General features: G+C 47.6%; 1 protein-coding gene across 1 annotated transcript; it reads left to right on the forward strand.

Annotated features, from left to right (window-relative positions):
• The first annotated feature begins 1471 nt into the window (after nt 1-1471).
• GMFG (glia maturation factor gamma) lies at nt 1472-15750 on the forward strand. Its single transcript, XM_035119075.2, has 7 exons — nt 1472-1635; nt 3085-3181; nt 5200-5249; nt 11551-11600; nt 12619-12701; nt 14193-14266; nt 15033-15750. The coding sequence occupies exons 1-7, from the start codon at nt 1633-1635 to the stop codon at nt 15102-15104; spliced, it is 429 nt and encodes a 142-aa protein (XP_034974966.2). The 5' UTR covers nt 1472-1632; the 3' UTR covers nt 15105-15750.
• Nucleotides 15751-22151: the final 6401 nt, after the last annotated feature.

Consider the following 22151-nt stretch of genomic DNA (forward strand, 5'->3'; position numbering starts at 1 on the left):
TCAGCTCCTGATACGCCTCTCCTTTTCCCTTTCCCGTGTTTGTTAATATTTTGAAATGCAATAAAAACACAATCTGAAATAAAATAAAAGGAAAGGGGGGGGAAATAGGAGAGCAACAAAGATTATTAAGGGTCTGGAAAACAAGCCTTATGAGGAACGGTTGAAGGAGCTGGGTATGTTTAGCCTGGGAAAGAGAAGACTCAGAGCAGATATTATAGCCATCTTCAAATATCTGTCAAAGAGCTGTCACATGGAAGAGGGAACAAGCTTGTTTTCTCCTGCTCTGGAGGGTAGGACTCGAACCAATGGCTTCAGATTGACAGTGGAATGGTCTCCAGCGGAAAGTTGTGGACTCTCCTTCCTTGGAGGTTTCTAAGCAGAGGTTGGATCTATCATGGATGCTTTAGCTGAGATGCCTGCATTGCAGGCTGTTAGACTAGATGACTCTTTGTGCACCTTCCAATTCTACGATTCTATTTCAGGTGGCATGCACCGGTAGATTAATCAAGATTTGTGTGTCTCTCTTATTCAAGAAGTAGTCACTCCATCACAGTTTGAGAACTGTAGGTGAAGGTGAAATGTGTTGTTTGCAACCATCACTTTTCAGGAATCTCAGTGCCAGTTACTTGGAGAGAAGTCATCATAGAATCATAGAGTTGGAAGAGACCACAAGGGCCATCCAGTCCCATCCCCTGACAAGCAGGAAACACCATCAAAGCATTCCTGACAGATGGCTGTCAAGCCTCCACTTAAAGCCCTCCAAAGAAGGAGACTCCACCACACTCCTTGGCAGCAAATTCCACTGCCGAACAGCTCCTACTGTCAGGGAGTTCTTCCTAATGTTTAGGTGGAATCTTCTTTCTTGCAGCTTGAATCCATTGCTCCATGTCCGCTTCTCTGGAGCAGCAGAAAACAACCTTTCTCCCTCCTCCATATGGCATCCTCTAATATATTTGAACATGGCTATCATATCACCCCATAACCTTCTCTTCTCCAGGCTAAACATACCCAGCTCCCTAAGCCGTTCCTCATAAGGCATTGTTTCCAGGCCTTTGACCATTTTGGTTGCCCTCCTCTGGACACGTTCCAGCTTGTCAGTATCCTTCTTGAACTGTCGTGCCCAGAACTGGACACAGTACTCCAGGTGAGGTCTGACCATACCTATGTACAATTGGGTGTTGGTACCAAAGCTAGATCACTCAGTCTCATTTGGATATTATTAGACTGGTAACTGAATCCCCCTGTTCACGCTTACTTTCTGCTTGTGTCTGTCCTTCTATTGAAAGGCTGAGCCTGCTTTGAGTCTGATCCTGAACCCTCTAGGATTGGTGCCATCTTTCTTGTACTCTGCCTGTGGCTTCCCCTTTTGTAACTGCGAATGGAAACCTTTTACTTCTCTCTGGACTCCTCCCTACCACCAGCAATGACTTCCGCCCCAGCAGAACTTCCCTTTGCAGCTGTCAAGAGTGTGTGCCCGGCGGTGTTTCGCAAGTGCTGATGTTGAGCAGAGTGTTTCCTAACTAAAGCAAGAGCACAGAGATCTGCACATCCTGTCAGAAGGGTGAGCGGCTGAACCCGGAGCTGCAGCGTTTCAGCTGACACGGAGATAAGGCTGGAGAGACCTAAGACAGAATGGTTAGCTGAATGGTCGGAAACAGTGGGTAGTGGGTGGTGTAGATTTTGTGGGTAGATTTTGCGCCATACTTGTGTTGAACTACTTTGAAAGTTTACTTGTAAAAAAATCTGACCTCTTTCCTTGCCACTCAGCCCTTCCTCCTTGTTATTATGCAAATAAGATGTCCAAAATCTAGTGTTTCTAGCCTTGTCTTGATCCAAAATGCTGCCTCTGTCCTTGAAGCTTTGGCAGAGGGAGTTGTTGTGGCTTGGCCCAAGTTGGAAGCCACATCTTGACAGTTGGCAGACATGAGCTTCCTGTGTGGTGTGTGCAAGCCTGAGTGGCAGATTAACCTTTCAAAATGAAGGGGCGTTTGATATAAGAATGAATGCACATAAAACAACAGCAAAAAATATAGATTGTGGATTATGAGAAAAGGTGTTGAGCCTTGTAAGACCCCTTTAGCAATGGGAAGAGCTGCCGAAGGGTGAGACCCTCTCTCAAAGTGCTTGTGAAGAGTTGGGACAAGTTTCTGTTTGGGATAGTTTTCTGTCATAAGAGACCCTGTTTGTGAAGAAGTGAGCTGAGATATGGGTGGACAGGTTGCAGGGCCTTGCAGAGAGCTTTGGCTTGGAGAGCATCCTGAAGCTCTTAATAGAGAGGCCCAGAGGTTTCTCCACTGTGGCACCAAACTGTGTTTTGCAAGTGCTGTTAAGCAAGTGTTTTTCAGGGGAAGCTGAGTAATCCAAACAAACCAACACAGAATAAGTATGGGAAGAAAATATGAATCCCTATGACACAAATGTGGGGGGGTAAATAACAAAAGCATCAGCTGGGTGCCTCTCTCCAGCATACAGAGCCCTCAGTAGCAAAGCTTAAAATCACACAGTTAAGCAGCACTGTGAAGTGTTAAGACTGTAGGCTGTTAAACTTTCTGCATAAGTCATTTAATCCGTTTGCAAAGTGCTTCCCACTTTCTGCCTCTCTTGCAATGAACAGACCACACTGTTAAGTACAGTACTGTAAGTTTAAAATGCTTTACTAAAAAAACATTACAAAGATCAGATTCATGCATTTATCTAAGCAGCAGCAGGAAAGACACAGGCAGAATACTCTTGGGTAGAAAATACAGAAAGATAGCTTCAGACACATGCTCTAAGCTTGGAGCTTGCTTATGTACGTCTTCCTTGCTCGTGCAGAGAGGGTGAGAAATGACCAGGAAGAGAAGGCTTCACTTCCTTTCTCATCAGAGAAGAGGGGGCATGACCTGAGTCTAGGAAATGCAGCTCTATTGCCTTAACCCCTTCATGCACTAACTAGCACTCATGCATAGTTAAGTTTGATTGCAATTTCCCACAATTAGTTCTAGAGGAGATGAGACTATTCCATGGTCTTCAGGGCAATGAAATAACAAGGAGAATGGCCTGCTTGATTGGAGGAAAAAATCCACATTGCTTTTCCCATTGCAGTCAGATTCTCTGGTTGTGTGTGACGTGGACCCAGAGCTGAAGGAGAAACTGAAGAAGTTCCGGTTCCGGAAGGAGACTAACAATGCAGCCATAATGAGTGAGTTTACTATCCTGTATGTCACCTCCCTATTTTTTCCTAAGATTGGGGGCTATGGTATTGTGGCACACCTGCCATAGGAACATATAGGAAGCTGGAATCAGACCACCTAGCATAGTCAACTAGTTGACAGCTGTCTAAACTGAGTGACAACGGCTCTTCTGGCTTTCTGGCAGTGTTTTCTTCCAGCACTACTTGGAAATGCGATTGGCGGACTATAATTACTCCTAAGTAAATAAATGAATAAAAATTGGGATCTTCTGCATACACAGCAGAGGCTATACTACTGAGCTACAGCTCTTCCCCATTCAGTTCAAAACAGATGGGTTGCCCAACATCTCACAAGTGATGACGGCAGTCTCCTAAGCAGGCATCATAAATAGCTTACTACAAGGTGTACCTAAATACTGATGCATTTCAAACCTTTGTGCTTCATCAGAGAATGCTTTAAAAAAAGAAAATAGAAATGAACGCAGTTCTCTGACAATGTGGTGTTTGTATTTTCTAACCTGAGAAGCCTGAGGCATACCAGCTTGAAATGTGTTGAGGATCGGGGCACCTTGTATTAAAGCAGCTTTGATGCTGATTTAACTTCTGTTGGAACCTGATCGGCAACTCTTAACTGCAGTTAATCCGGTGTCACTCTGATAAACGTGAATGGGGTGTGAATAGAGCTGTTGACTGTAGTCCTTCTGCACACCATTAGGCCACTGACTTAAGGGCCATTTCAGTCTCACCAGCAGTTATCTGGCTCACAACTCCCCCCCCCCCCCGCCCTGCAATGGGGAGCTGGGTAATTTGTGAAGGCGAGGGAGCTTGGGCTTGGCTTTGACGTATTTATTTATTTAGTGCTCTTGTATAATGCTTTAAATCACCAAGTGACCTCAAAGCAGTTTCCATACCAACAAATAAAACAAAATCATTAAAAATTAACGGGACACAATTAAAATATCAATAACGAAACCACAAAAGATCAGTGCTATAATGCATAACAGACTCAAGGCACAAAACAGTCTAACCTATGGCCTCTGGAAGCTGGAGAAAAACAAACAACTTTTCACTAAGCAGCAGCAAAAACCCATCAGTATCATGGGAACATAGGGATATAGGACACTGCCTTATACCGAGTCAGGCCATTGGACAGATTTCAGGACAGATGAGAGAAAGTCCTTCTTCCTTCATGCAGTATATAGTTAAACGGTGCAACTCCCTCCCACAGGAGGCGCTGATGGCCACCAATCTAAAAAGGTAAAGGTAAAGGACCCCTGACAGTTATGTCCAGTTGCAGACGACTCTAGGGTTGCAGCGCTCATCTCGCTTTACAGGCCGAGGGAGCCGGTGTTTGTCCGCAGTTTTTCTGGGTCATGTGGCCAGCATGACTAAGCCACTTCTGGTGCAACGGAACACCGAAACCAGAGCAGCGCACAGAAACGCCGTTTACCTTCCCACCGGAGCGGTACCTATTTATCTACTTGCACTTTGGGGCATGCTTTTGAACTGCTAGGTTGGCAGGAGCTGGGACCGAGCAACGGGAGCTCACCCCATCACAGGGATTCGAACCACTGACCTTCTGATCGGCAAGCCCAAGAGGCTCAGTGGTTTAGACCACAGGGCCACCCGCATCCCTGGCCTCCAATCTAATGACTCAAAAGAGGATTGGACAAATTTATGGAGGAGAATGCTGTATGTGGCTATTATCCAAGATGGTTGTGCTCTGCCTCCAGCTGCAGGCAGCAATGCTCCTGAATCCCTCAATTCCTGGAAACCACAGGAGGGGAGGGGAGAGGGCTCTCAAATCCTGCTTGTGGGTTTTCCATAATGTGAATCTGGCTTGGCCAGTGTGACTAGATGGGTCCTTGGCCTGATCCAGCAGGCTTCTCTTATGTCCATCTAGCTCAGTATTTTCTACAGTGACTGGCAGTGGTTCTCCAGGGAACTTCTGCATGCAAAGCAGATCTTTCTACCGTAAGAATGGAGGTGAAATTCTGTTACTAGGTTTTTGTCTCCTCTCTCCTCAGTGAAGGTTGACAAAGAAAGGCAACTGGTGGTGCTGGAGGAAGAATTTCAGGTATGTAAAACCTTTCCACTTCTTTTTTCTATTTAAAATTAGAATAATTCCTCCTGCTTTTTTTTTTAAACACCCTGATTCAGGTCAAGTTTTAAAAAGTACCCCTCATTCAAATTTAGAGGGTGCAAAAGAAGGCTGATAGGCTTCAGGTTGAAGGTGTTTTTATACCGTATTGGCCCGAATATAAGCCACATCTTTAAAATTGAAGGGGGAGGGAAGGGGAAAACCCCCCAGATATAAGCTACCCCCTTCCTCACTGCTCCTGGCTACATACTGGGGGGTGGGGGGAGCCGTACTGTGTTGCCAGTGGCCTTTCCCCTTCCTCTCTCTCTTCCCGGCCTTGGGGGAGAGGATAGCACCGCTTCCCCACGCTCCTGGCTCTGTTTGCCCCACACTCCTGTCTGCATACTGTAAGGTCAAGAATAGAAGCTGCACTTTTACTTTTCATGGTCGGAATTTTTTTGGGGGGGGAAGTGTGGCTTATATTCAGGCCAATACGGTATACAGTATATGCGTGTGCACACACACACACAAATTGCAGCCTTCCCCAACCTGGTACCTTTCAGATTCCAAACATATTGGACTTATGGTCCAAAACATCTGGAAGGCACTGGGTTGAGGAAGGCTGGTATGCTACACCCCCACCCCCACAGTGCATGGTAGGTGTTCTGCCATGCAGACCAGAGCAAATGGCTCCAGGTGACTCATATATGTGATCCCCAACCACACAGTGCAGGGAAAGGTAAGCAACCCTCTGAGGTCACACGTAGGCTTACATGAACTGAGGAAAGTTCTCCCTAGCTACCAAGTGTGGTGATCAGTTAGATTCTGACTGTGGGGAGGAGGCTTCAGATTTCATTGCAACACTTATCTAATCGTTTACCTGCAGTGTTCGTGCGCTGTATACAAACAGTGGATCCCCCCCCCCCAACAAAGCCAGTACTGTAAGTGATTGAGCTGCAGACTTTGTTATGACTATAAAGTGAAGGCATTACAGAGTGGGTTTTTTTTTCTGGAGAAAAGCATAATTGTCTCCACTACAGGCAAATGTTGAACAAGCTCCTCTGCCCAACCATAGTCTTGTTGTTGGGAGGAGGTGGAAAGCAGGGATGTTGAACGCTAAACAAAGACAGTGCAGAAGCAGAAGCCTGCTTTTTTATATTGCAGGGGAGTGGAACTGTAATCAACCGGTTCTCTCACACATACATGTGTGCACACACTTACTTTTCACTTCACTTCACTTCACTTCAGCCTGCAACAGCAACTGAATTCCCAACTCTTCCAGCAACTGCCTGGAATCTGACATAGAGCGACATCCCCTTTTCCCCAAAGAACTTCCATCAGCTCCTCCATTCCACCTTCCTGCATTCTTGACATAAATTTTGTCGGTACATTACAAATTACGAGTCTGGGTTAAAAGCAAATTGAATTTCAGATCAAGTTTAATATCTCAGGGGAGCGATGTGCTGATGGCGTCATTTGCTTTCATATTTAATTCAACACGTTATGCAAGAACCCTCACACGCGTTAGCGAAATGTTAATCAAATGGCAGCGCGGAATACCCACTCCGCTGTGTTTTAGGGAAGCAGAAAAACTAGCGGTGGGGGTTTCAAGGGAAGATCTCTTCCCATTTCTTAAAATACGAAACGACTGGCAAGTTTTGCTTGTCAAAATGGAATCCCAGCTGCACACGCTTTCCAGACAGGAACTGATCCATAATAACATTCCTCTGAAATAATCCAGGATGGTCCTATCCTGGGAATGGAAGCTTCTAAACAGAGTCAGCTTGTTAAGTGATCCTAGAGCCACAGCTTGCTGAAAACAATGGACTGGAGGGTGAGTTTGTCCAAATGTCAATTAGTGCTCCCTTCTCAGTTTACATCACGTAGTTCTTGTGGCTGATGGCGTCATCTGGCAGCGCTTCCAGATGGTTGCTGTTTTGGGGTAGGATCCAGTGACGTCATGACAAAACCAGGGTGCTCAATTACAGTTGACTTGGCACCTTTGCACAGCAAACGCCCTCCCTCCCCCTCGGCCCCCAGACCAGACCTTTTGTGATAAAGAAAGTTGAAGAGTATTGCGTGGGGTAACAGCTGCTTGGTGCAGCTATACTCGCCACACAAACAAATCAGAACGAACACTCATAAATAGTCAACTTCACTTAACCTTCCTGCACCCTTTGTGTGAACAAATAAGGATGAATAAGGCTCAATCAACAGGCCACCAACAAGTGACTTTACCCTTAGCTTTTCAGGCTCTGAGGAGGCCTCATTTACATCCACCTTCCAGCCCTGCCCTCCCTCTCGCTGCTCTTGAGCACCAAAGTCTGCAATCTCACACATCAGGAGTGTGGAACCTGTTGCTCTCTAGAACAGGCATCCCCAAACTGCGGCCCTCCAGATGTTTTGGCCTACAACTCCCATAATCCCTAACTAACAGGACCAGTGGTCGGGGGAGATGGGAATTGTAGTCAAAAACATCTGGAGGGCTGAAGTTTGGGAAAGCCTGCTCTAGAAGGTGCTGGACTTAAATGCCTACCAGCCCCAGTTAGCACGGTTTGGGGTGAAGAATGGTGGGAGCTGTAGTTCTGCAACATATGGAGGGCCACAGATTTCCCCATCTCTGCTACGTATATGCATTTATCTGGAAATAAATTGAATTCAATGGGATTTCTAAGTGTGCATACATAGGATTTTTCACAAGGCTGGTGAAGGAGGGCCAGCTTCTGCACCTTTAACAAGAGGACTTCCAGTCGCCTCCTTGTGCCACCTGCTTCAATGTCTTCCCATTGGTACAAGGTGCCCAAGACTCAGCTGCATCAAAGGACACAGCAGTCTTGAACAGGAAGGCTGTCGATCCTTCCAGCCATCTTGTTTGTAGTATGTGGCAGCAAGCTCTGCTTAATTCTGCTCCTTTGCCAGTTCATTACAGGGCTTGTGGTGCCTGCTTGGCTGCAGCAAAGAGGATTAGATAATGGGCTAATTCAGAAGAAAATAACTTGTGAGCCCTTCCTCCCTTTAGCAGCACAGATGAAAAGGCAGTGGGAAGCAGCAGTCTTCGGTGAGGGAGGCGGGGCATGCTCCTTCCTTTTCCTCCAATCCCTAAACCCAGTTTCAAACCCACTGAGAACACCTTGTGGGACTGTTCCCTTCCCATACACCCAGATAGAGGACATAAACCTCTCAGTCACCTCTGAGCCACAGACCCATACACCTTTGTGCAATGTCAAAGGTGACATGCAAATTTCAGCATCACAGGGGGGGGGGGGCAATCCGGTTGCAGCTGCCTGGAATGCTGGGTGGGAGCAAGGGCTGAGTAGAGTGCCACTCTTGGTATTTGATGCAAGACACTGGAATGTCACCTGTCACCTGCACACACCTTTCAACCTGCGCACAGGCAAAGCATCTGAGCTCCACCCTTGACAGGCAATAGCCAGAGAGCAATGGCGGAGGAGATGTTGTACTGCATAGACCTGGGTTCAAATCCCTACTCTTCTGCAAGGCTCATTGAACACTACCCCCCCCCCGGGCTTTTCCAGATGACCTATTTATTCAGCATTCATCCTTAAGTATCTTATTGTTTCCAAAGGGTTTATATACCACTTGGTTGTAATAAAACCTCAAAGAGACGCTGACAGAAAGAATAAAACAATAAAATTATCAGTAATAAATAGTTAAAAACAACGATAAGCCAGATTAAAACAAACACCAGCATTCTGTATGTCTGGATGTTGTTGTTGTTTAGTCGTTTAGTCGTGTCCGACTCTTCGTGACCCCATGGACCATAGCACGCCAGGCACTCCTGTCTTGCACTGCCTCCCGCAGTTTGGTCAAACTCATGTTCGTAGCTTCGAGAACACTGTCCAACCATCTCGTCCTCTGTCGTCCCCTTCTCCTAGTGCCCTCAATCTTTCCCAACATCAGGGTCTTTCCCAAGGATTCTTCTCATGAGGTGGCCAAAGTATTGGAGCCTCAGCTTCACGATCTGTCCTTCCAGGGAGCACTCAGGGCTGATTTCCTTCAGAATGGATAGGTTTGATCTTCTTGCAGTCCATGGGACTCTCAAGAGTCTCCTCCAGCACCATAATTCAAAAGCATCAATTCTTCGGCGATCAGCCTTCTTTATGGTCCAGCTCTCTGGATAGGCTTGCTTAAACAAAAATGTTTACTGTTTTGGTAGGCTCCAAAATGAGTTCAATGAAGGCACCTACCTGGTGACGACAGGCAAGGAGTTCCAAAGTGTGGGTGCCACACTAAAATATCAATGTATTAGAAGTGCAGAATGAGTATTATGTGACACTTGTAACAGTGCCAGTTTCATGGATCCATAGGTAAGAACTCCCTGGGGCCCTAAGTGCCTGAGCACTCACCAAATTCCCCATGAAGGGGCCAGGCATCCACAAATTTTGGTGCCACGGCCATGTACGCTACAGCCCTGGGCACCCACAGCCCTGGGCACCCACAGTTGCAGGGCCAAGCTGGCACTCCTGCAGGGATCAAAGTGCTCAAGTCAGCACATCTCTCTATATATAAATGTAAACTGGGTATGTTCCTTCGTCTCCAATGTTCAACAAAACTGCTTGACCGATAGCGTTGAAATTTGGACACAAAGTCAAATGTGACTAACTGAGTGACCCCATACCGTTTTCAAAGACAGATGTGTCACTTATGCCAGGTAAAACCCCGTGTTTCAGAACTCACAAATCATATGAAAGTGCATGCTGGGAGCACAGGAAAGATTGCAACACAGCGCCCTCTAGCGCTACACTGGTACTGCACCTAGGAAAGCTTCCCTCTCCACAGTCTCTCGGCTCGGCTTTGCAGACTAGGCCGCTTTCCAGACTAGGCCGAGTGGAGGTGGGGGTTTGCCTGGGTGGGGGGAGGGGGGCAGGATAGGTGATGGGTTGGGACAGGGTGGGCCCAATCACAGGGATGAGCTGGGGGTGGGGGGTGGAATGGGTAATGGGTCAGAACAGGGTGGGGGGGAGTCACAGGGATGCGCCTGTGTAAACATAACATGCGTAAAACAGGGGGACTCTGAAGGTGAGGAGAGTCTGAAGGGGGACTCTGAGGCTCCATTTAACAGACTGAGCCACAGCAACGTGTGGCAGGGCCAGCTAGTATAGGATAAAGTGATCTCTGAAGGAGTGGGTATGTAGCTTGCGGGTCCTTCTGGATCCATTGCTGTTACTTGCGGCTCAGATGGCCTCAGTGGTGTGGAGTGTCTTCCATCAGCTTCAGCTGGTGGCCCATCTGCGCTCTTATCTGGGTGGGGATAGCCCAACTTCTGTCGTCTATGCTCTAGGTTAGATTACTGCAATGCATTATACGTGGGGCTGCTTCTGAAGAGTTTGGAAACTTTAGCTAGTGCAGAATTTGGCAGCCTGGTTGCTCACTGGGGCAAGATGGACTCAGCATATCACACCGATCCTGGCTCCGACTGCACTGGCTGCTGATTGGTTTCTGGGCCCATTTCAAAGTGTTGGTTTTGACCTATAAGGCAGGGGTAGGCAACCTAAGCCCCCTGGGCCACAAGTGGCCCACGGGCGTCATTTAACCGGCCCACAAGCCGCCCCCTAACTGAGCCACCCTCTCAGCAAGTCCCTGTGTACTGCTCTAAACCAGCATAGCCTGGCACGGCAAGGGGACTCACTTCCGCGGTGCCAGAAATCGTGTCTGCGCAGACACAGCTGCTGGAAATCGCAGGCGTGCGCGCTCACACACACGGACAATCCGGCCCATGGAGGGATCTCCGCTGGAGTGAACCGGCCCAGGCAAGGCAAACCTTTCCGACCCCTGCTATAAGGCCTTAAACGACTCAGGACTGCAATACTTCAAGAACTGCCTTTCTTTATATGAACCAGCCTGCAATCATCATCTGAGGCCCTTCTTCATGTGCCTCCACAACAGGTCTGTAGGGTGATAAAATGAGAAGGGGTCTTTTCTGCGGTGGCTCCCTGCTTGTGGAGTGTTCTCCCCATGGAGGCTCACCTGGCGCCATCATTACATATCTTTAGGTGCCAGGCTGAAATGTCTTGCTTCAACCAGGCCTTGCTTGGGCTGATTGACATTCACCCTGATAGGCTTGTGGGGAGTTTATTTCCCTTCCTGTTAATCACTCGCTCATCCTACACACTATTCAATTTGCCCATCACTTTCCAAATTGCAAACAGCCACAGTTTTTGAAAAATGGATTTGTTGTGCGGGGGGTGGGGGTGGGATCTCATCCCTTCCTACGCAGCTGCTCCCCTTGGGAAGACCCTTGTCTACAAAACATGCCTCTTTTTTTGATCTTCTTTAGGACATCTCTCCAGAGGAGCTGAGAAGCGAACTACCAGAACGTCAGCCTCGATATCCTAGTGTTGTTTGAGTGTGTTTGTGGGGGGGGGGGACACAACCTGATTTGGCCCATACACACTTCCATACTCAGCTATAGTTTTGAGGAGGTGGCCAGAGAAAGGGTTTCCAACGGATTTCGGGACAGGCAAGCGGAAGCCTAGTTAATTGATAGAATTTTCTGCCAGAAGGTTCTGTGATGGATGGGATGAGGGACAAATGCAATTCCTTTCGCGTTCAAAGGCATAATACCCTTTTTTGAGGTGAGGCGACCAGAACACAGTATTCCCAATGCGGTTGCATGAAATAATTCACACGCAACTGGAGCAGGAACCAAAGATGCTTTTGGACTAATAAGGCCAGTCTTGGGGGACTTGGGCCCTTTTTCACACATGGTATGGACACAAACCTTTACGACTGGGCTGTCAACAGCTACCAGCTGTGATGGCTTGGCTCTGCCACCACAGTCGGAGGCAGCCATGCTTCTGAAGACCAGTTGCCAGGAACCACAGGAGGGGAGACTTGCTCTTGTGCTCATGTTCTGCTCCCTGGATTCCCATAGGTGACCACGTTGAGAACTGGATTAGATGGGCCGTTGGCCTGATCCAGCAGGCTCTTATTATGTCCTTATGCTACATTCTTAGGACAGGAAGTAGCCCAGTGCCTACTGGGAAAAGGAGAGAGAGCAAAAAGAAAAGAAAACATTGGGGAATGAGATTTGTGGGTTTCCACATTCAGGGAGTTCCAGAGCTTAAGGCCGGCACCCCCAAACTGCGGCCCTCCAGATGTTTTGGCCTGCAACTCCCATGATCCCTAGCTAACAGGACCAGTGGTTAGGGATGATGGGAATTGTAGTCCAAAACATCTGGAGGGCCAAAGTTTGGGGGTGCCTGGTCTAAGGTGTCGACACAGAGGAAGCTCTCTTCCAACCCTTTGCCAGTTGGAGACAAGCTGCTGCAGTCCCGTCCCCCCCATATCTACCTTGCCATGAGACACCCAGTTGCTTCCTTGACTGTGCCTGTGTGTTGTTTACATTTGTAGTTTACAGCTATAAATACGTCCACGATGATGGCCGGGTCTCATACCCTCTCTGCTTCATCTTCTCCAGCCCAGTCGGTGAGAACCAGTGACTTCCTCAACTGAGGGTGACCAGGGGGTGGGATTCTCGGCTTCCTGTCCAAAGAGTTGAGCTTGATGTATGTCGAGAACAAGTGTAAAGCTTTTAGGGCGGTGGCAGGGAGGCCTGTAGGGTTCGATTCTGAGGTGGTGAAGGACCAGGCCTTAGGCCCCTGAGCCTCCCCGTAACAACAGCCAAGCTGATGGGCGTTGTAACCCAAAAGGTTCTGGATGGTGCCAGGTTGACGGGGAAGCTTTTATAACTGGCATTACTGTGACAATGGCTGTGTTCACACCATGCATTTTTAATAAAAGTTGTAATTAAAATTTGTAAGTTATGACAAAAAGGGGGAACCTTTGCACACAAACAATAGGAAGCCTTGAAAAAAACAGTAAAATAATATGTAACATGAGGTTGAGCAGGAGGAGATGAAGAAGCAATGGCCATATTTCCCATGTGAAATGGGCATTTCCTTAAACTTAGGAATTCGTGTGCAGGTTTGCCAAATGATAATAATACTACTAATAATAACAACAATAATTTATTTATACCCCACCCATCTGGCCGGGTTCCCCCAGCCACTCTGAGCGGCTTCCAACAAAATATTAAAATACATAAATCTGTTAAATTAAAGGAATGAGAGAACGAAGGGATAGCTTAGTCGTGGGTTTGAGCCCCGCATTGGGCAAAAGATTCGTGCATTGCGAGGGGTTGGACATCACCCTCAGGGTTCTTTCCAACTCTATGGTTCTATGGTCATAGGTTCTCTTGCTTCCTAGTTCGTTGTAGCCCACGAGAAATACAAAGATAAAGAGCACCCATCTATCTAAACATACTTTCGCAAAGTCCACACCTTGGAACAAACAGGATGGACCATACAGCCATGGGCTTCTTCATTTTGAAATAAAATCATGCGATATTGCAAAACCATCGGCATGGAGAGTTGTTATGTGACCCCGATTCCCATTCCAGAGCTGCAATTCCCAGAGCGGTTTAATACTTAACCCCTCTTCGCAGGGAACAGAATTGCAGTTCTGGGAGCGGGATCCTCTCAGCACCCTAAAACAAAAAACAAACAAACTACAGCTCTCAAAAATTATCTGGGGGAAATCATGTCTGTTTAAAGTTTGTATAATGGTGCTTCAAATGTATGATGTGAACACGGCCAATGTCTTTGAACATTCCAAAATGCTATAAAAACGAGTCATTTGAATGATTGAATGCTAGTCATTTGTTAGGTTCCCCCCCCCCACTCTACCGGTGGAAAAACCCAACAAATTCCACCTCTGTTGCAGAGAGATAAGGCCTTGGGTTCAAGTCCCAACGTCACCATAGCAGGAACTTGTTTTGTGGCCTTGGGGAAGTCCGCCTCTCTCCACCTCAGTCAGTCCTTAACTCCCTGACCCGCTGTGGATCACACAGCCCATTGTGAACAAGATAATGAACAGTAATTGCAACTAAAGGAGCTGCCCTCTCCTTTCCCCTCCCAGGGTGCAAGCCGGAGCAGCAGATGATGTATGCCGGGAGCAAAAACAGGCTGGTGCAGGCAGCTGAACTCACCAAGGTATTCCAGGCACACTTCTTACCTCTGGTTTTGTCCCTGATTGTCTTGCCATTGTTTTTGGCCTTTCTTCCTGCCAGAAACACCCCCCCTCCCCAGCCTCTTGGGATTCTAGAGAGCAGCCTGGTTGCCTGGTGCAACCCAGAGAACATGCAGGTAACCTTAAACCCCCAGGCGAAGTAGAAGAGGATGAGGCAACAGTGCTTTCTCTCTTACATGTTCCTCTCCCCCTACCCCCACGCCTATATGTGGTTATTTTGGTCTTGGGCCACTGAGTATTATTGCTTTGGGTGCCAGAACTGGAGTTCAATTCCTAGAAAAACCCCTGAAGCCGAGGAAAGAGTGCCACGTCTTTCAAAATGTGCAATATAGTAAATTATAAAATCCTCACAGGGAAGTACCTTAGCCCAGTAGTAGGGCACCTGCTTTGCATGCAGAAGGCATAGAAACATAGAATTGTAGACCCTCCCAAGGGTCATCTAGTCCAACCCCACCTGTAATGCAGAATTCACAGCCCCAGGTTCAGTTCCCAGCTTCTTTGAGTAGGACTGGGAGGAGACTGAAGCCTGAAGCCCGGAAAAGCCGCTGTTACTCAGCATTGACATTACTGAGTTAGACAAATGGTCAGACTGGGTGTAAGGGAGAATTGTGTCCCTACTCTGCCCCAGCCAGCTCCTTAGCTACCTGGGAAAGGCAGGGAAGGATGCTTGGCCACATTCTCAGCCTTGATAGACCACCTCCACCTGACTGCTGCTCTGTTTCCCCCCAGGTCTTTGAGATTCGGTCCACAGACGACCTGACGGAACAGTGGCTCAAAGAGCGCCTGGCCTTTTTCCGCTGATTGGTAGGGTAATCCTGGAGGGCTGGTCCATCAGTAAAGTCCCCACTCATAGCAGGTCCTGTAATCTCACTCCCCCCACCCATTTCACCCTAGAGATACCACTGCACAGTGGGTGTATGTGGAATATAGGGAAATGTAGCTGACTTACTGTCTCCATGACCAGCGCCACTGCCTTTTCCCCCAGAGAAATTAAAATGAAATAAAGTGATTGGACCTAATTCTTCTTTTCGTTTTGCATTGCGCTGAGCCTGTGTTCTTTATGCTTGAATTGTGGTCTTCTAGGGAGGGACATCTGGCCGCTAGCTACCCTTGGGACTCCTCCGGGATCATTGAGCATTTCTGCTGATTTGTTTGCACAAAGCTTTCCCAGAGGTTGGACAATGCCTGGTTTTCAGTTGAGCATTTGTTCTGATTTGCTTGCAGGGAGGTTAAACAACAATGAGCATTTGTCTTGGTTGCATCCTTACTTGCTTGTCTGGAGGTTATATGTTTTCCTGTTAACCAGTCATTCAGCTTGGGACCCAGGTGGCGCTGTGGTTAAACCACTGAGCCTAGGGCTTGCTGATCAGAAGGTTGGCGGTTCGAATCCCTGTGACGGGGTGAGCTCCCGTTGCTTGGTCCCAGCTCCTGCCAACCTAGCAGTTCGAAAGCACGTCAAAATGCAAGTAGATAAATAGGTAAGGTAAGGGAAGGTAAACGGCGTTTCCATGTGCTGCTCTGGTTTGCCAGAAGTGGCTTTGTCATGCTGGCCACATGACCTGGAAGCTATACGCCAGCTCCCTCGGCCAATAATGCAAAATGAGCGCGCAACCCCAGAGTCCGTCACGACTGGACCTAATGGTCAGGGGTCCCTTTACCTTTACCTTTAGTCATTCAGCTTACACTTTTAATGCATTAAAAAAAACAACACTGGCTCAAGCAACAGAGCACTTTAATTCATTGCACATACCTAAATTTTTTGTATGCAACTGAATGCCTCCCACAAAATACTGACAGGTTTATCTCGTTTTGGTCATGTGCACATTACACATTAAAGCACATTTATAACAGTCATGACTTTCCCTAAAGAATCCCAGCTGACCCCTTAGAGCTGCAGTTCACAGCACTCTTAATAAACCACACTTCCCAGGATTCTTTGGTGCGGTGCCATATGCCTCAAATGCACTTTAAATGTATAGCTTGCATTTCTGCCCCACCACAGTGCAACCTTTTGCCACCTGGTGGCGCCTTCTGTCCATCAGATGGGTGCTGCGTGGGACAGTCAGATGTTTCCTGTCAAGTTCTGTTATATCAGGGGTCGCCAGGCTTTCAATATGAGGTGTCACATCTTAAATAGCTGGGGAGATGGATGGCTTTCACAAGTGCAGCTTTTCAAATTGCAAAAGGGCCAAGGCAGCAGAAACTGCACACCTGCTGAGAGGATTTCACCACAGGCTTGTCACATCGTCGCAGGTGCCTTGTTGGGAACAGAAGCATCAAAGCAGTTCCTACAGCACTAAAGCACCACTTTATCGCCACCCACCCAAATCTTTTAACGAATTTTCTGCCCGGTGCAGAGGCAAGATAAAAAGTGCTTTTTAGAAGTTGTGTCATGAAATGATCCTACACATATCAATTTGTGTTGTATGATTGTCCTCACAGCGGCTAAATTAGGTTTCTAGTTGTTATTCCTATTTTTTAGCTGAGGAACTGAGCCTGTGAAAGAGTGACTGCATGGCCAAAGTGCTGGAAAAAAAGCAAATACAGTACATTTCCTTCTCTTGACTTCGTAGTTAATTCATGTGTTACTTTAAACCACCAGAGGGCATGATTTTGTCTACCGGTAGTTATCTAGCCAGCTCTTGCTTGTAACCTTTCTATCTAAGCTACCGTAGCTCCAACCGTAAAACAGGAGCCATTATGTTTGCTGTTCTCTCTGGAGAAGATGTCTGCTACTTTCTTTTTCTCATCTCCACTCATTCTGTAAATAGTTCCTGCATGAATAAAGCCTTTGAACTCCAGAAACTATAAGTATTCATTCCAATCTAATTCACCCAAACTGCAAGATCTGATAACCCAAAGTAGATCCAGAAAAAGACAACTGAAAGAACAACTATATTTTAAACATACCTTTTTAAAAAGCATGCTTGGAACTGTCCAGTTTCTCCCCACCACCCGAAAAAGTGGCTGCTTGGACCATCTGATCTGGATCAGGGCCGTGTGGAGGGGTGTGTGAAAGCCTTTCTGCCCTGCATGACCCCCCCTCCAAAGTCACCTCCCCAGCTGCTCTGGGCCCCTAAAGGTGCTATTTCAAATCTTCTTGGTTAGACTTGGCTGGGCAGCCATCCATTCTGCCTGAGCCTGCTCCGTCTGGCTCTAAACCTGGAAGGGCTCTGTCCACTTGCCTGCTTCCCTCTTTCTTAGTCTTGCAGGACTTCCCCATAGCCCTCAGTCCTGGGTCTCATCCTGCTCCCCGTACCTTCCGCCGGCTCAGCATCTTGGCAACACCTTCCAGTCATGCCGTGAAGCTGATAGCCGATAGGACAAATAAGAAGGAAAACACTTCTTTTATTTCATGCGCCATTAATTCAGGGAATTCATCGCTGCAAGACGTGGCTGTGGCAACAAGCCTAGATTAGGCCTATTCATAGAGGTGCCGAGGTCTCCCAATGGCTATTAACCTTGATGGCTAAGTTTAGACACACATTCCCCTTCAATAAGGAACCGTGCGCTGCTCAAAAGCTTCTGAGGGACATCTCATTGACCACTGCACCGAGGAAGCGCGCTGGACCAGGCCAGTTTCTCCTGGAAATGAGGAGAGGATCTGGGCGGGGGGAAGAAGGGAAGAGAGCAAAGAAGATGAGTCAAAGGAGAAAGATTTTAAGGAGAAAGATTAGACTGGTGAAGAGATATTAAACCACTGTAGTGCTATTACTACCCCCAAAAGATGGGAGACGGATTGTCCCCGGCAGGAAAACACTGCATTTCAGAGATACATCACCCCCTGGAGACCTCCATGAGGGAGAGCGATGGCCCCCCTGAGGGATTCATATCCTCCAGAGATCGGGGGTAATTATTGCTTCGTTTATATAGATGGAACGAGCTTCCCTCCATCTACCCGCCAAATTAATCTGGAAGGCGATTAAGCAGCCTGCCATGGGTAGTGCTTTCTGCTGAGCGGTTTGCTCTTTGAAGGACAAAAGGATGGAAGAGGAGAAAGGGGGGTGGGTATGCTTGTGTGTAACTAACATTACTTAACATTGATCTGTGGTCTGGCTGATCAGCCGTTGGGTGAGGACCTGAGCCGACGACTTGCTCCAGGAAACTGGGTCTGGATATTTGCACGCTGTTCAAAAGCTGCATCGCCTTCGCCCAAGGGAAAGAAGCAAGTTTCTGGACCTCGGAGGCATGGAGCACAGCTTCCGAAAGCCATTTGGGTTGCTATAAGCTGGGACTGCCAGAAAGATCTGTGCAACTGCCCGTGTCAATGCCGGATTCTATATATGAGCTGCAGGGCCTCGGGACAATTTGGACCCTTATCCTGGCACCTCAGCTGCCAATTTAATGACAAAGAAAATGAGAAGAAGGCTGTACGAAGAGCTTGCTGTATCAGGACAATGGCCCATCTAGTCCAGCATCCTGTTCTCACAGTGGCCAACCTGATGCCTGTGGGAAACCTGCAAGCAGGATCCGAGCGCAAGAGCCCTCTCCCCTCCTGTGGTCTCCAGCAACAGGTATTCAGAAGCATTGCTGACATGGAGGCAGAGCACAGCTATCACAGCAAGTAGCCATCGATAGCCCTCTCCTCCACGAATTTGTCCAATAACCCTCTTTTAAATTCATCCTAGTTGGGGGGCCATCACTGCCTCCTGGGGGAGCGAGTTTAACTTTGCGGACGTCCTTCCTTTTATCTGCCCTGCATCTTCCAACATCCAGCTTCCTTGGAAGTCCACCAAAATCGTTCTTTCTCATTCCCCCCCCCCTCCATACTGCGAGGAACTCTTCCATTAATTTATCCCTGGCAATGTCAACTTGTATCAAGTCACTGTCATATCGTGTGAAGTCTTTATGTCAAACCATGTGAACCATGGAGAGCGGCAGATCCGATGAGCCTCATACCCTCGTGAAGATGACAGTCGGGTTGTTGGATGGTTGCTCTGTGGGGCCAAAAGGAGGGGGCATGTTTGATTTACAGTGCAACCATCAGGCAACATGACACTTTTGAACATTTTTAACCTCTTCAGAATATATATTTTCTAATTGTTATTTGTCCTTCAGGGTGGGATACAGTAACAATTTCCTTTAAAACGGGGGGCAGGAGTGCTAGCTTGGCACTACGACTGTGGGTGCCCGGGGCTGTGAGTGCCATGCAGCGTGCATGGCCCTGGCACCAAAATTTGTGGGTGCCTGGCCCCTTCATGGGGAATTTTGTGAGTGCTCGGGCACCCAGGGCCCCAGGGAGTTGGCACCTACGATGGGGAGAGCAGATACAATCCATCAATACCTAGGAACAGCATTCTGGGGTGACGGCATACATCACTCTCAGCAACCCATAACCTGCAAGTACCCGAGGAAATGACCATGGGTGACCATGGTCAGAAGCATTTATGCTTCTGAAATGCCAGTTCCTGGGAATCACAAGTTGGGAGAGTGTTATTGCACTCAGGTCCTGCTTAAGAACATCAGAAGAGCTTGCTGGATCGGGCCCACCTAGTCCAGCCTCCTGTTCTCACAGTGGCCAGCCAGATGCCTGTGAGAAATCCTCAAGCAGGAGCCGAGCACGAGAGCCCTCTCCTCTCCTGCGGTTTCCAGGATTCATCGCTGCCTCCGTCCGTGGAAGGCAGAACACCTCCATGATTTCTCCTCCATGAATTTGTCCAATCCTCTTTTAAAGCCATCCGAGTTGGTGGCCATCACTGTTTCCTGCAGCAGGGAATTCCACAGTTTAAAACATGCTGCCTGAGACTGACGGGCACCCAGGGATCGGGACCCTGCAGGGCCCTGCAGAGATGGTTGGACTACAACTCCCAGCATGCCTCTGATCATGAACCATGCTGGCTGAGGCTGATCGAGTTGGAGCCCAGCAAATGTGGAGGGATGCAGGTTTCTGCATCCCCATTATATATCAGCAGTGTGCGAAGTGCTGCAGATTTGCCGCCCCGACCCAAGAGAGATGGAGTTCTCTTTTTTGAAAAGGATTAATTTTCTTTGTAAAATGTATACACCCCTTGATTGTAAGGGAAACAACCACAACCTCGGAAAAGATAAATCAATCAAGTATCAGCAAGAAAAAAGTCAACAGCAATAATGTAAGGTTTCCAAAAAGGTAAAATAACAATAGATTAAAAGCTCGCATCAGCTTTCTAAACATCTGGGTAGGGCTAGACAAAAATGTTTTTAGCAGGCCCCTAAAAGAGTACGGTCAAGGCGGCTGCCTGATATCAATCGGCAGGGAGTTCCAAAGTGTAGTTGCTGCAACACTAAAATATCAAGTTCTTACAAGTGCGGAACGGGTATGATGTGGCATGTGTGGCAGTCCTAGTTCTGCTGATGGATGTACTATCAACCTTACTGTATGCTTGTGAAACATGGACCACTTATAAACGCCATCTCCAGCTCTTCGAGAGATTCCACGAATGGTGTCTCCGAAAAATTTGACACATCACTTGGGAAGACAGGCGAACTAATACCAGTGTACTGGAAGAAGCAAAGATCACCAGTGTGGAAGCAATGATTCTTCAACATCAACTTCGTTGGACTGGTCATGTTGTGCGGATACCTGATGATCGTCTTCCAAAGCAACTGCAGTCATACCTCATGATACGTCCACTTCATGTTGCGTCTTTTCAGGTTATGGACCCGGAAGTCCCGGAACGGGTTACTTCTGGGTTTGACGCGTCCGTAACGTGTGTGCATGCGCAGAAGTGCCACATTGCATCACGCGCGTGCGCAGATGCAGTGCTTCATGTTGCGGCCTTTTCTTGTTGCAAATGGGCCGCCGGAACAGATCCCGTTCGCAACATGAGGTACCACTGTACTCTATTCCGAACTTAAAAATTTAAAATGCAGCCTCATTTTAAAGTAGCCCAAATCAAAACCATGAGGGAGGAAAACATAGGGGTCAGACTGAGTCCAGCCCAAAGGCCAGGCGGAACAGCTCTGTCTTGCAGGTCCTGAGGAAAGATGTCAAATCCTGCAGGGCCCTGGTCTCCTGTGAGAAAGCATTCCACCAAGTCAGGGCCAGTACTGAAAAGGCCCTGGCCCTAGTTGAGACGAATCTCACCACCTTATGGCTCGGGATCTCCAAAGTGTTATTTGTGGACCTTAAGGTCCTCCGCGGGGCATACCAGAAGAGGCAGTCCTGTAGGTACAAGGGTCCTACTACATTTTTTTTAGATTTGCCTTGAGAGAGTCTTTAAACCTCTTTTGTTGACCACCAGCATTACGCTTTCCATTTTTAAAATTTAAACTGTATTTTAACCCGTATTTTAATTAATTGTTTTTCTTTCTTTTACGTTTTATTGTAATTTTACTGGTGTTAGCCGCCCTGAGCCCAGTTTTGACTGGGGAGGGCGGGGTATAAATAAAAATTTATTATTATTATAAACACCTGCAACTGGGAAACACTGGCCTGCAAGCGCTCCAATTGGAGAACAGCCTTTACCAAAGGCTTTGAAGACACTCGAACTCAGGACACAAGGGAGAAATATGCTAAGAGGAAGGCATGTTTGGCAAACCCTCACTGTCATCAACTCCTACCCAGAAACAAACGTCCCCACTGTGGAAGGATGTGTGGTTCCAGAACTGGCCGCCACAGTCACTTTTAAAACAGTGTTTATGGAAGACAATCTTACTCAGCTATGAGTGATCACCAAAGAAGGAGAAGAACATTTTTGGGGTCAGAGAATTTTGCAGGTCAGCTGGTCCCACGTTGTTATGGGTTTCCTATATTAATGGTAACACCTTGAACTTGGTTAGGTAGCAAACCGGCAGGCAGCGCAGATCTTTGAGTCCAGGAGTTATATGCTGCAGCTTTCAAATGCAGAGTTCAGGCTGGCCGGTGTGCAG

The sequence above is a fragment of the Zootoca vivipara genome, chromosome 6, assembly GCF_963506605.1.
Source record: "Zootoca vivipara chromosome 6, rZooViv1.1, whole genome shotgun sequence".
NCBI lineage: Eukaryota > Metazoa > Chordata > Lepidosauria > Squamata > Lacertidae > Zootoca > Zootoca vivipara.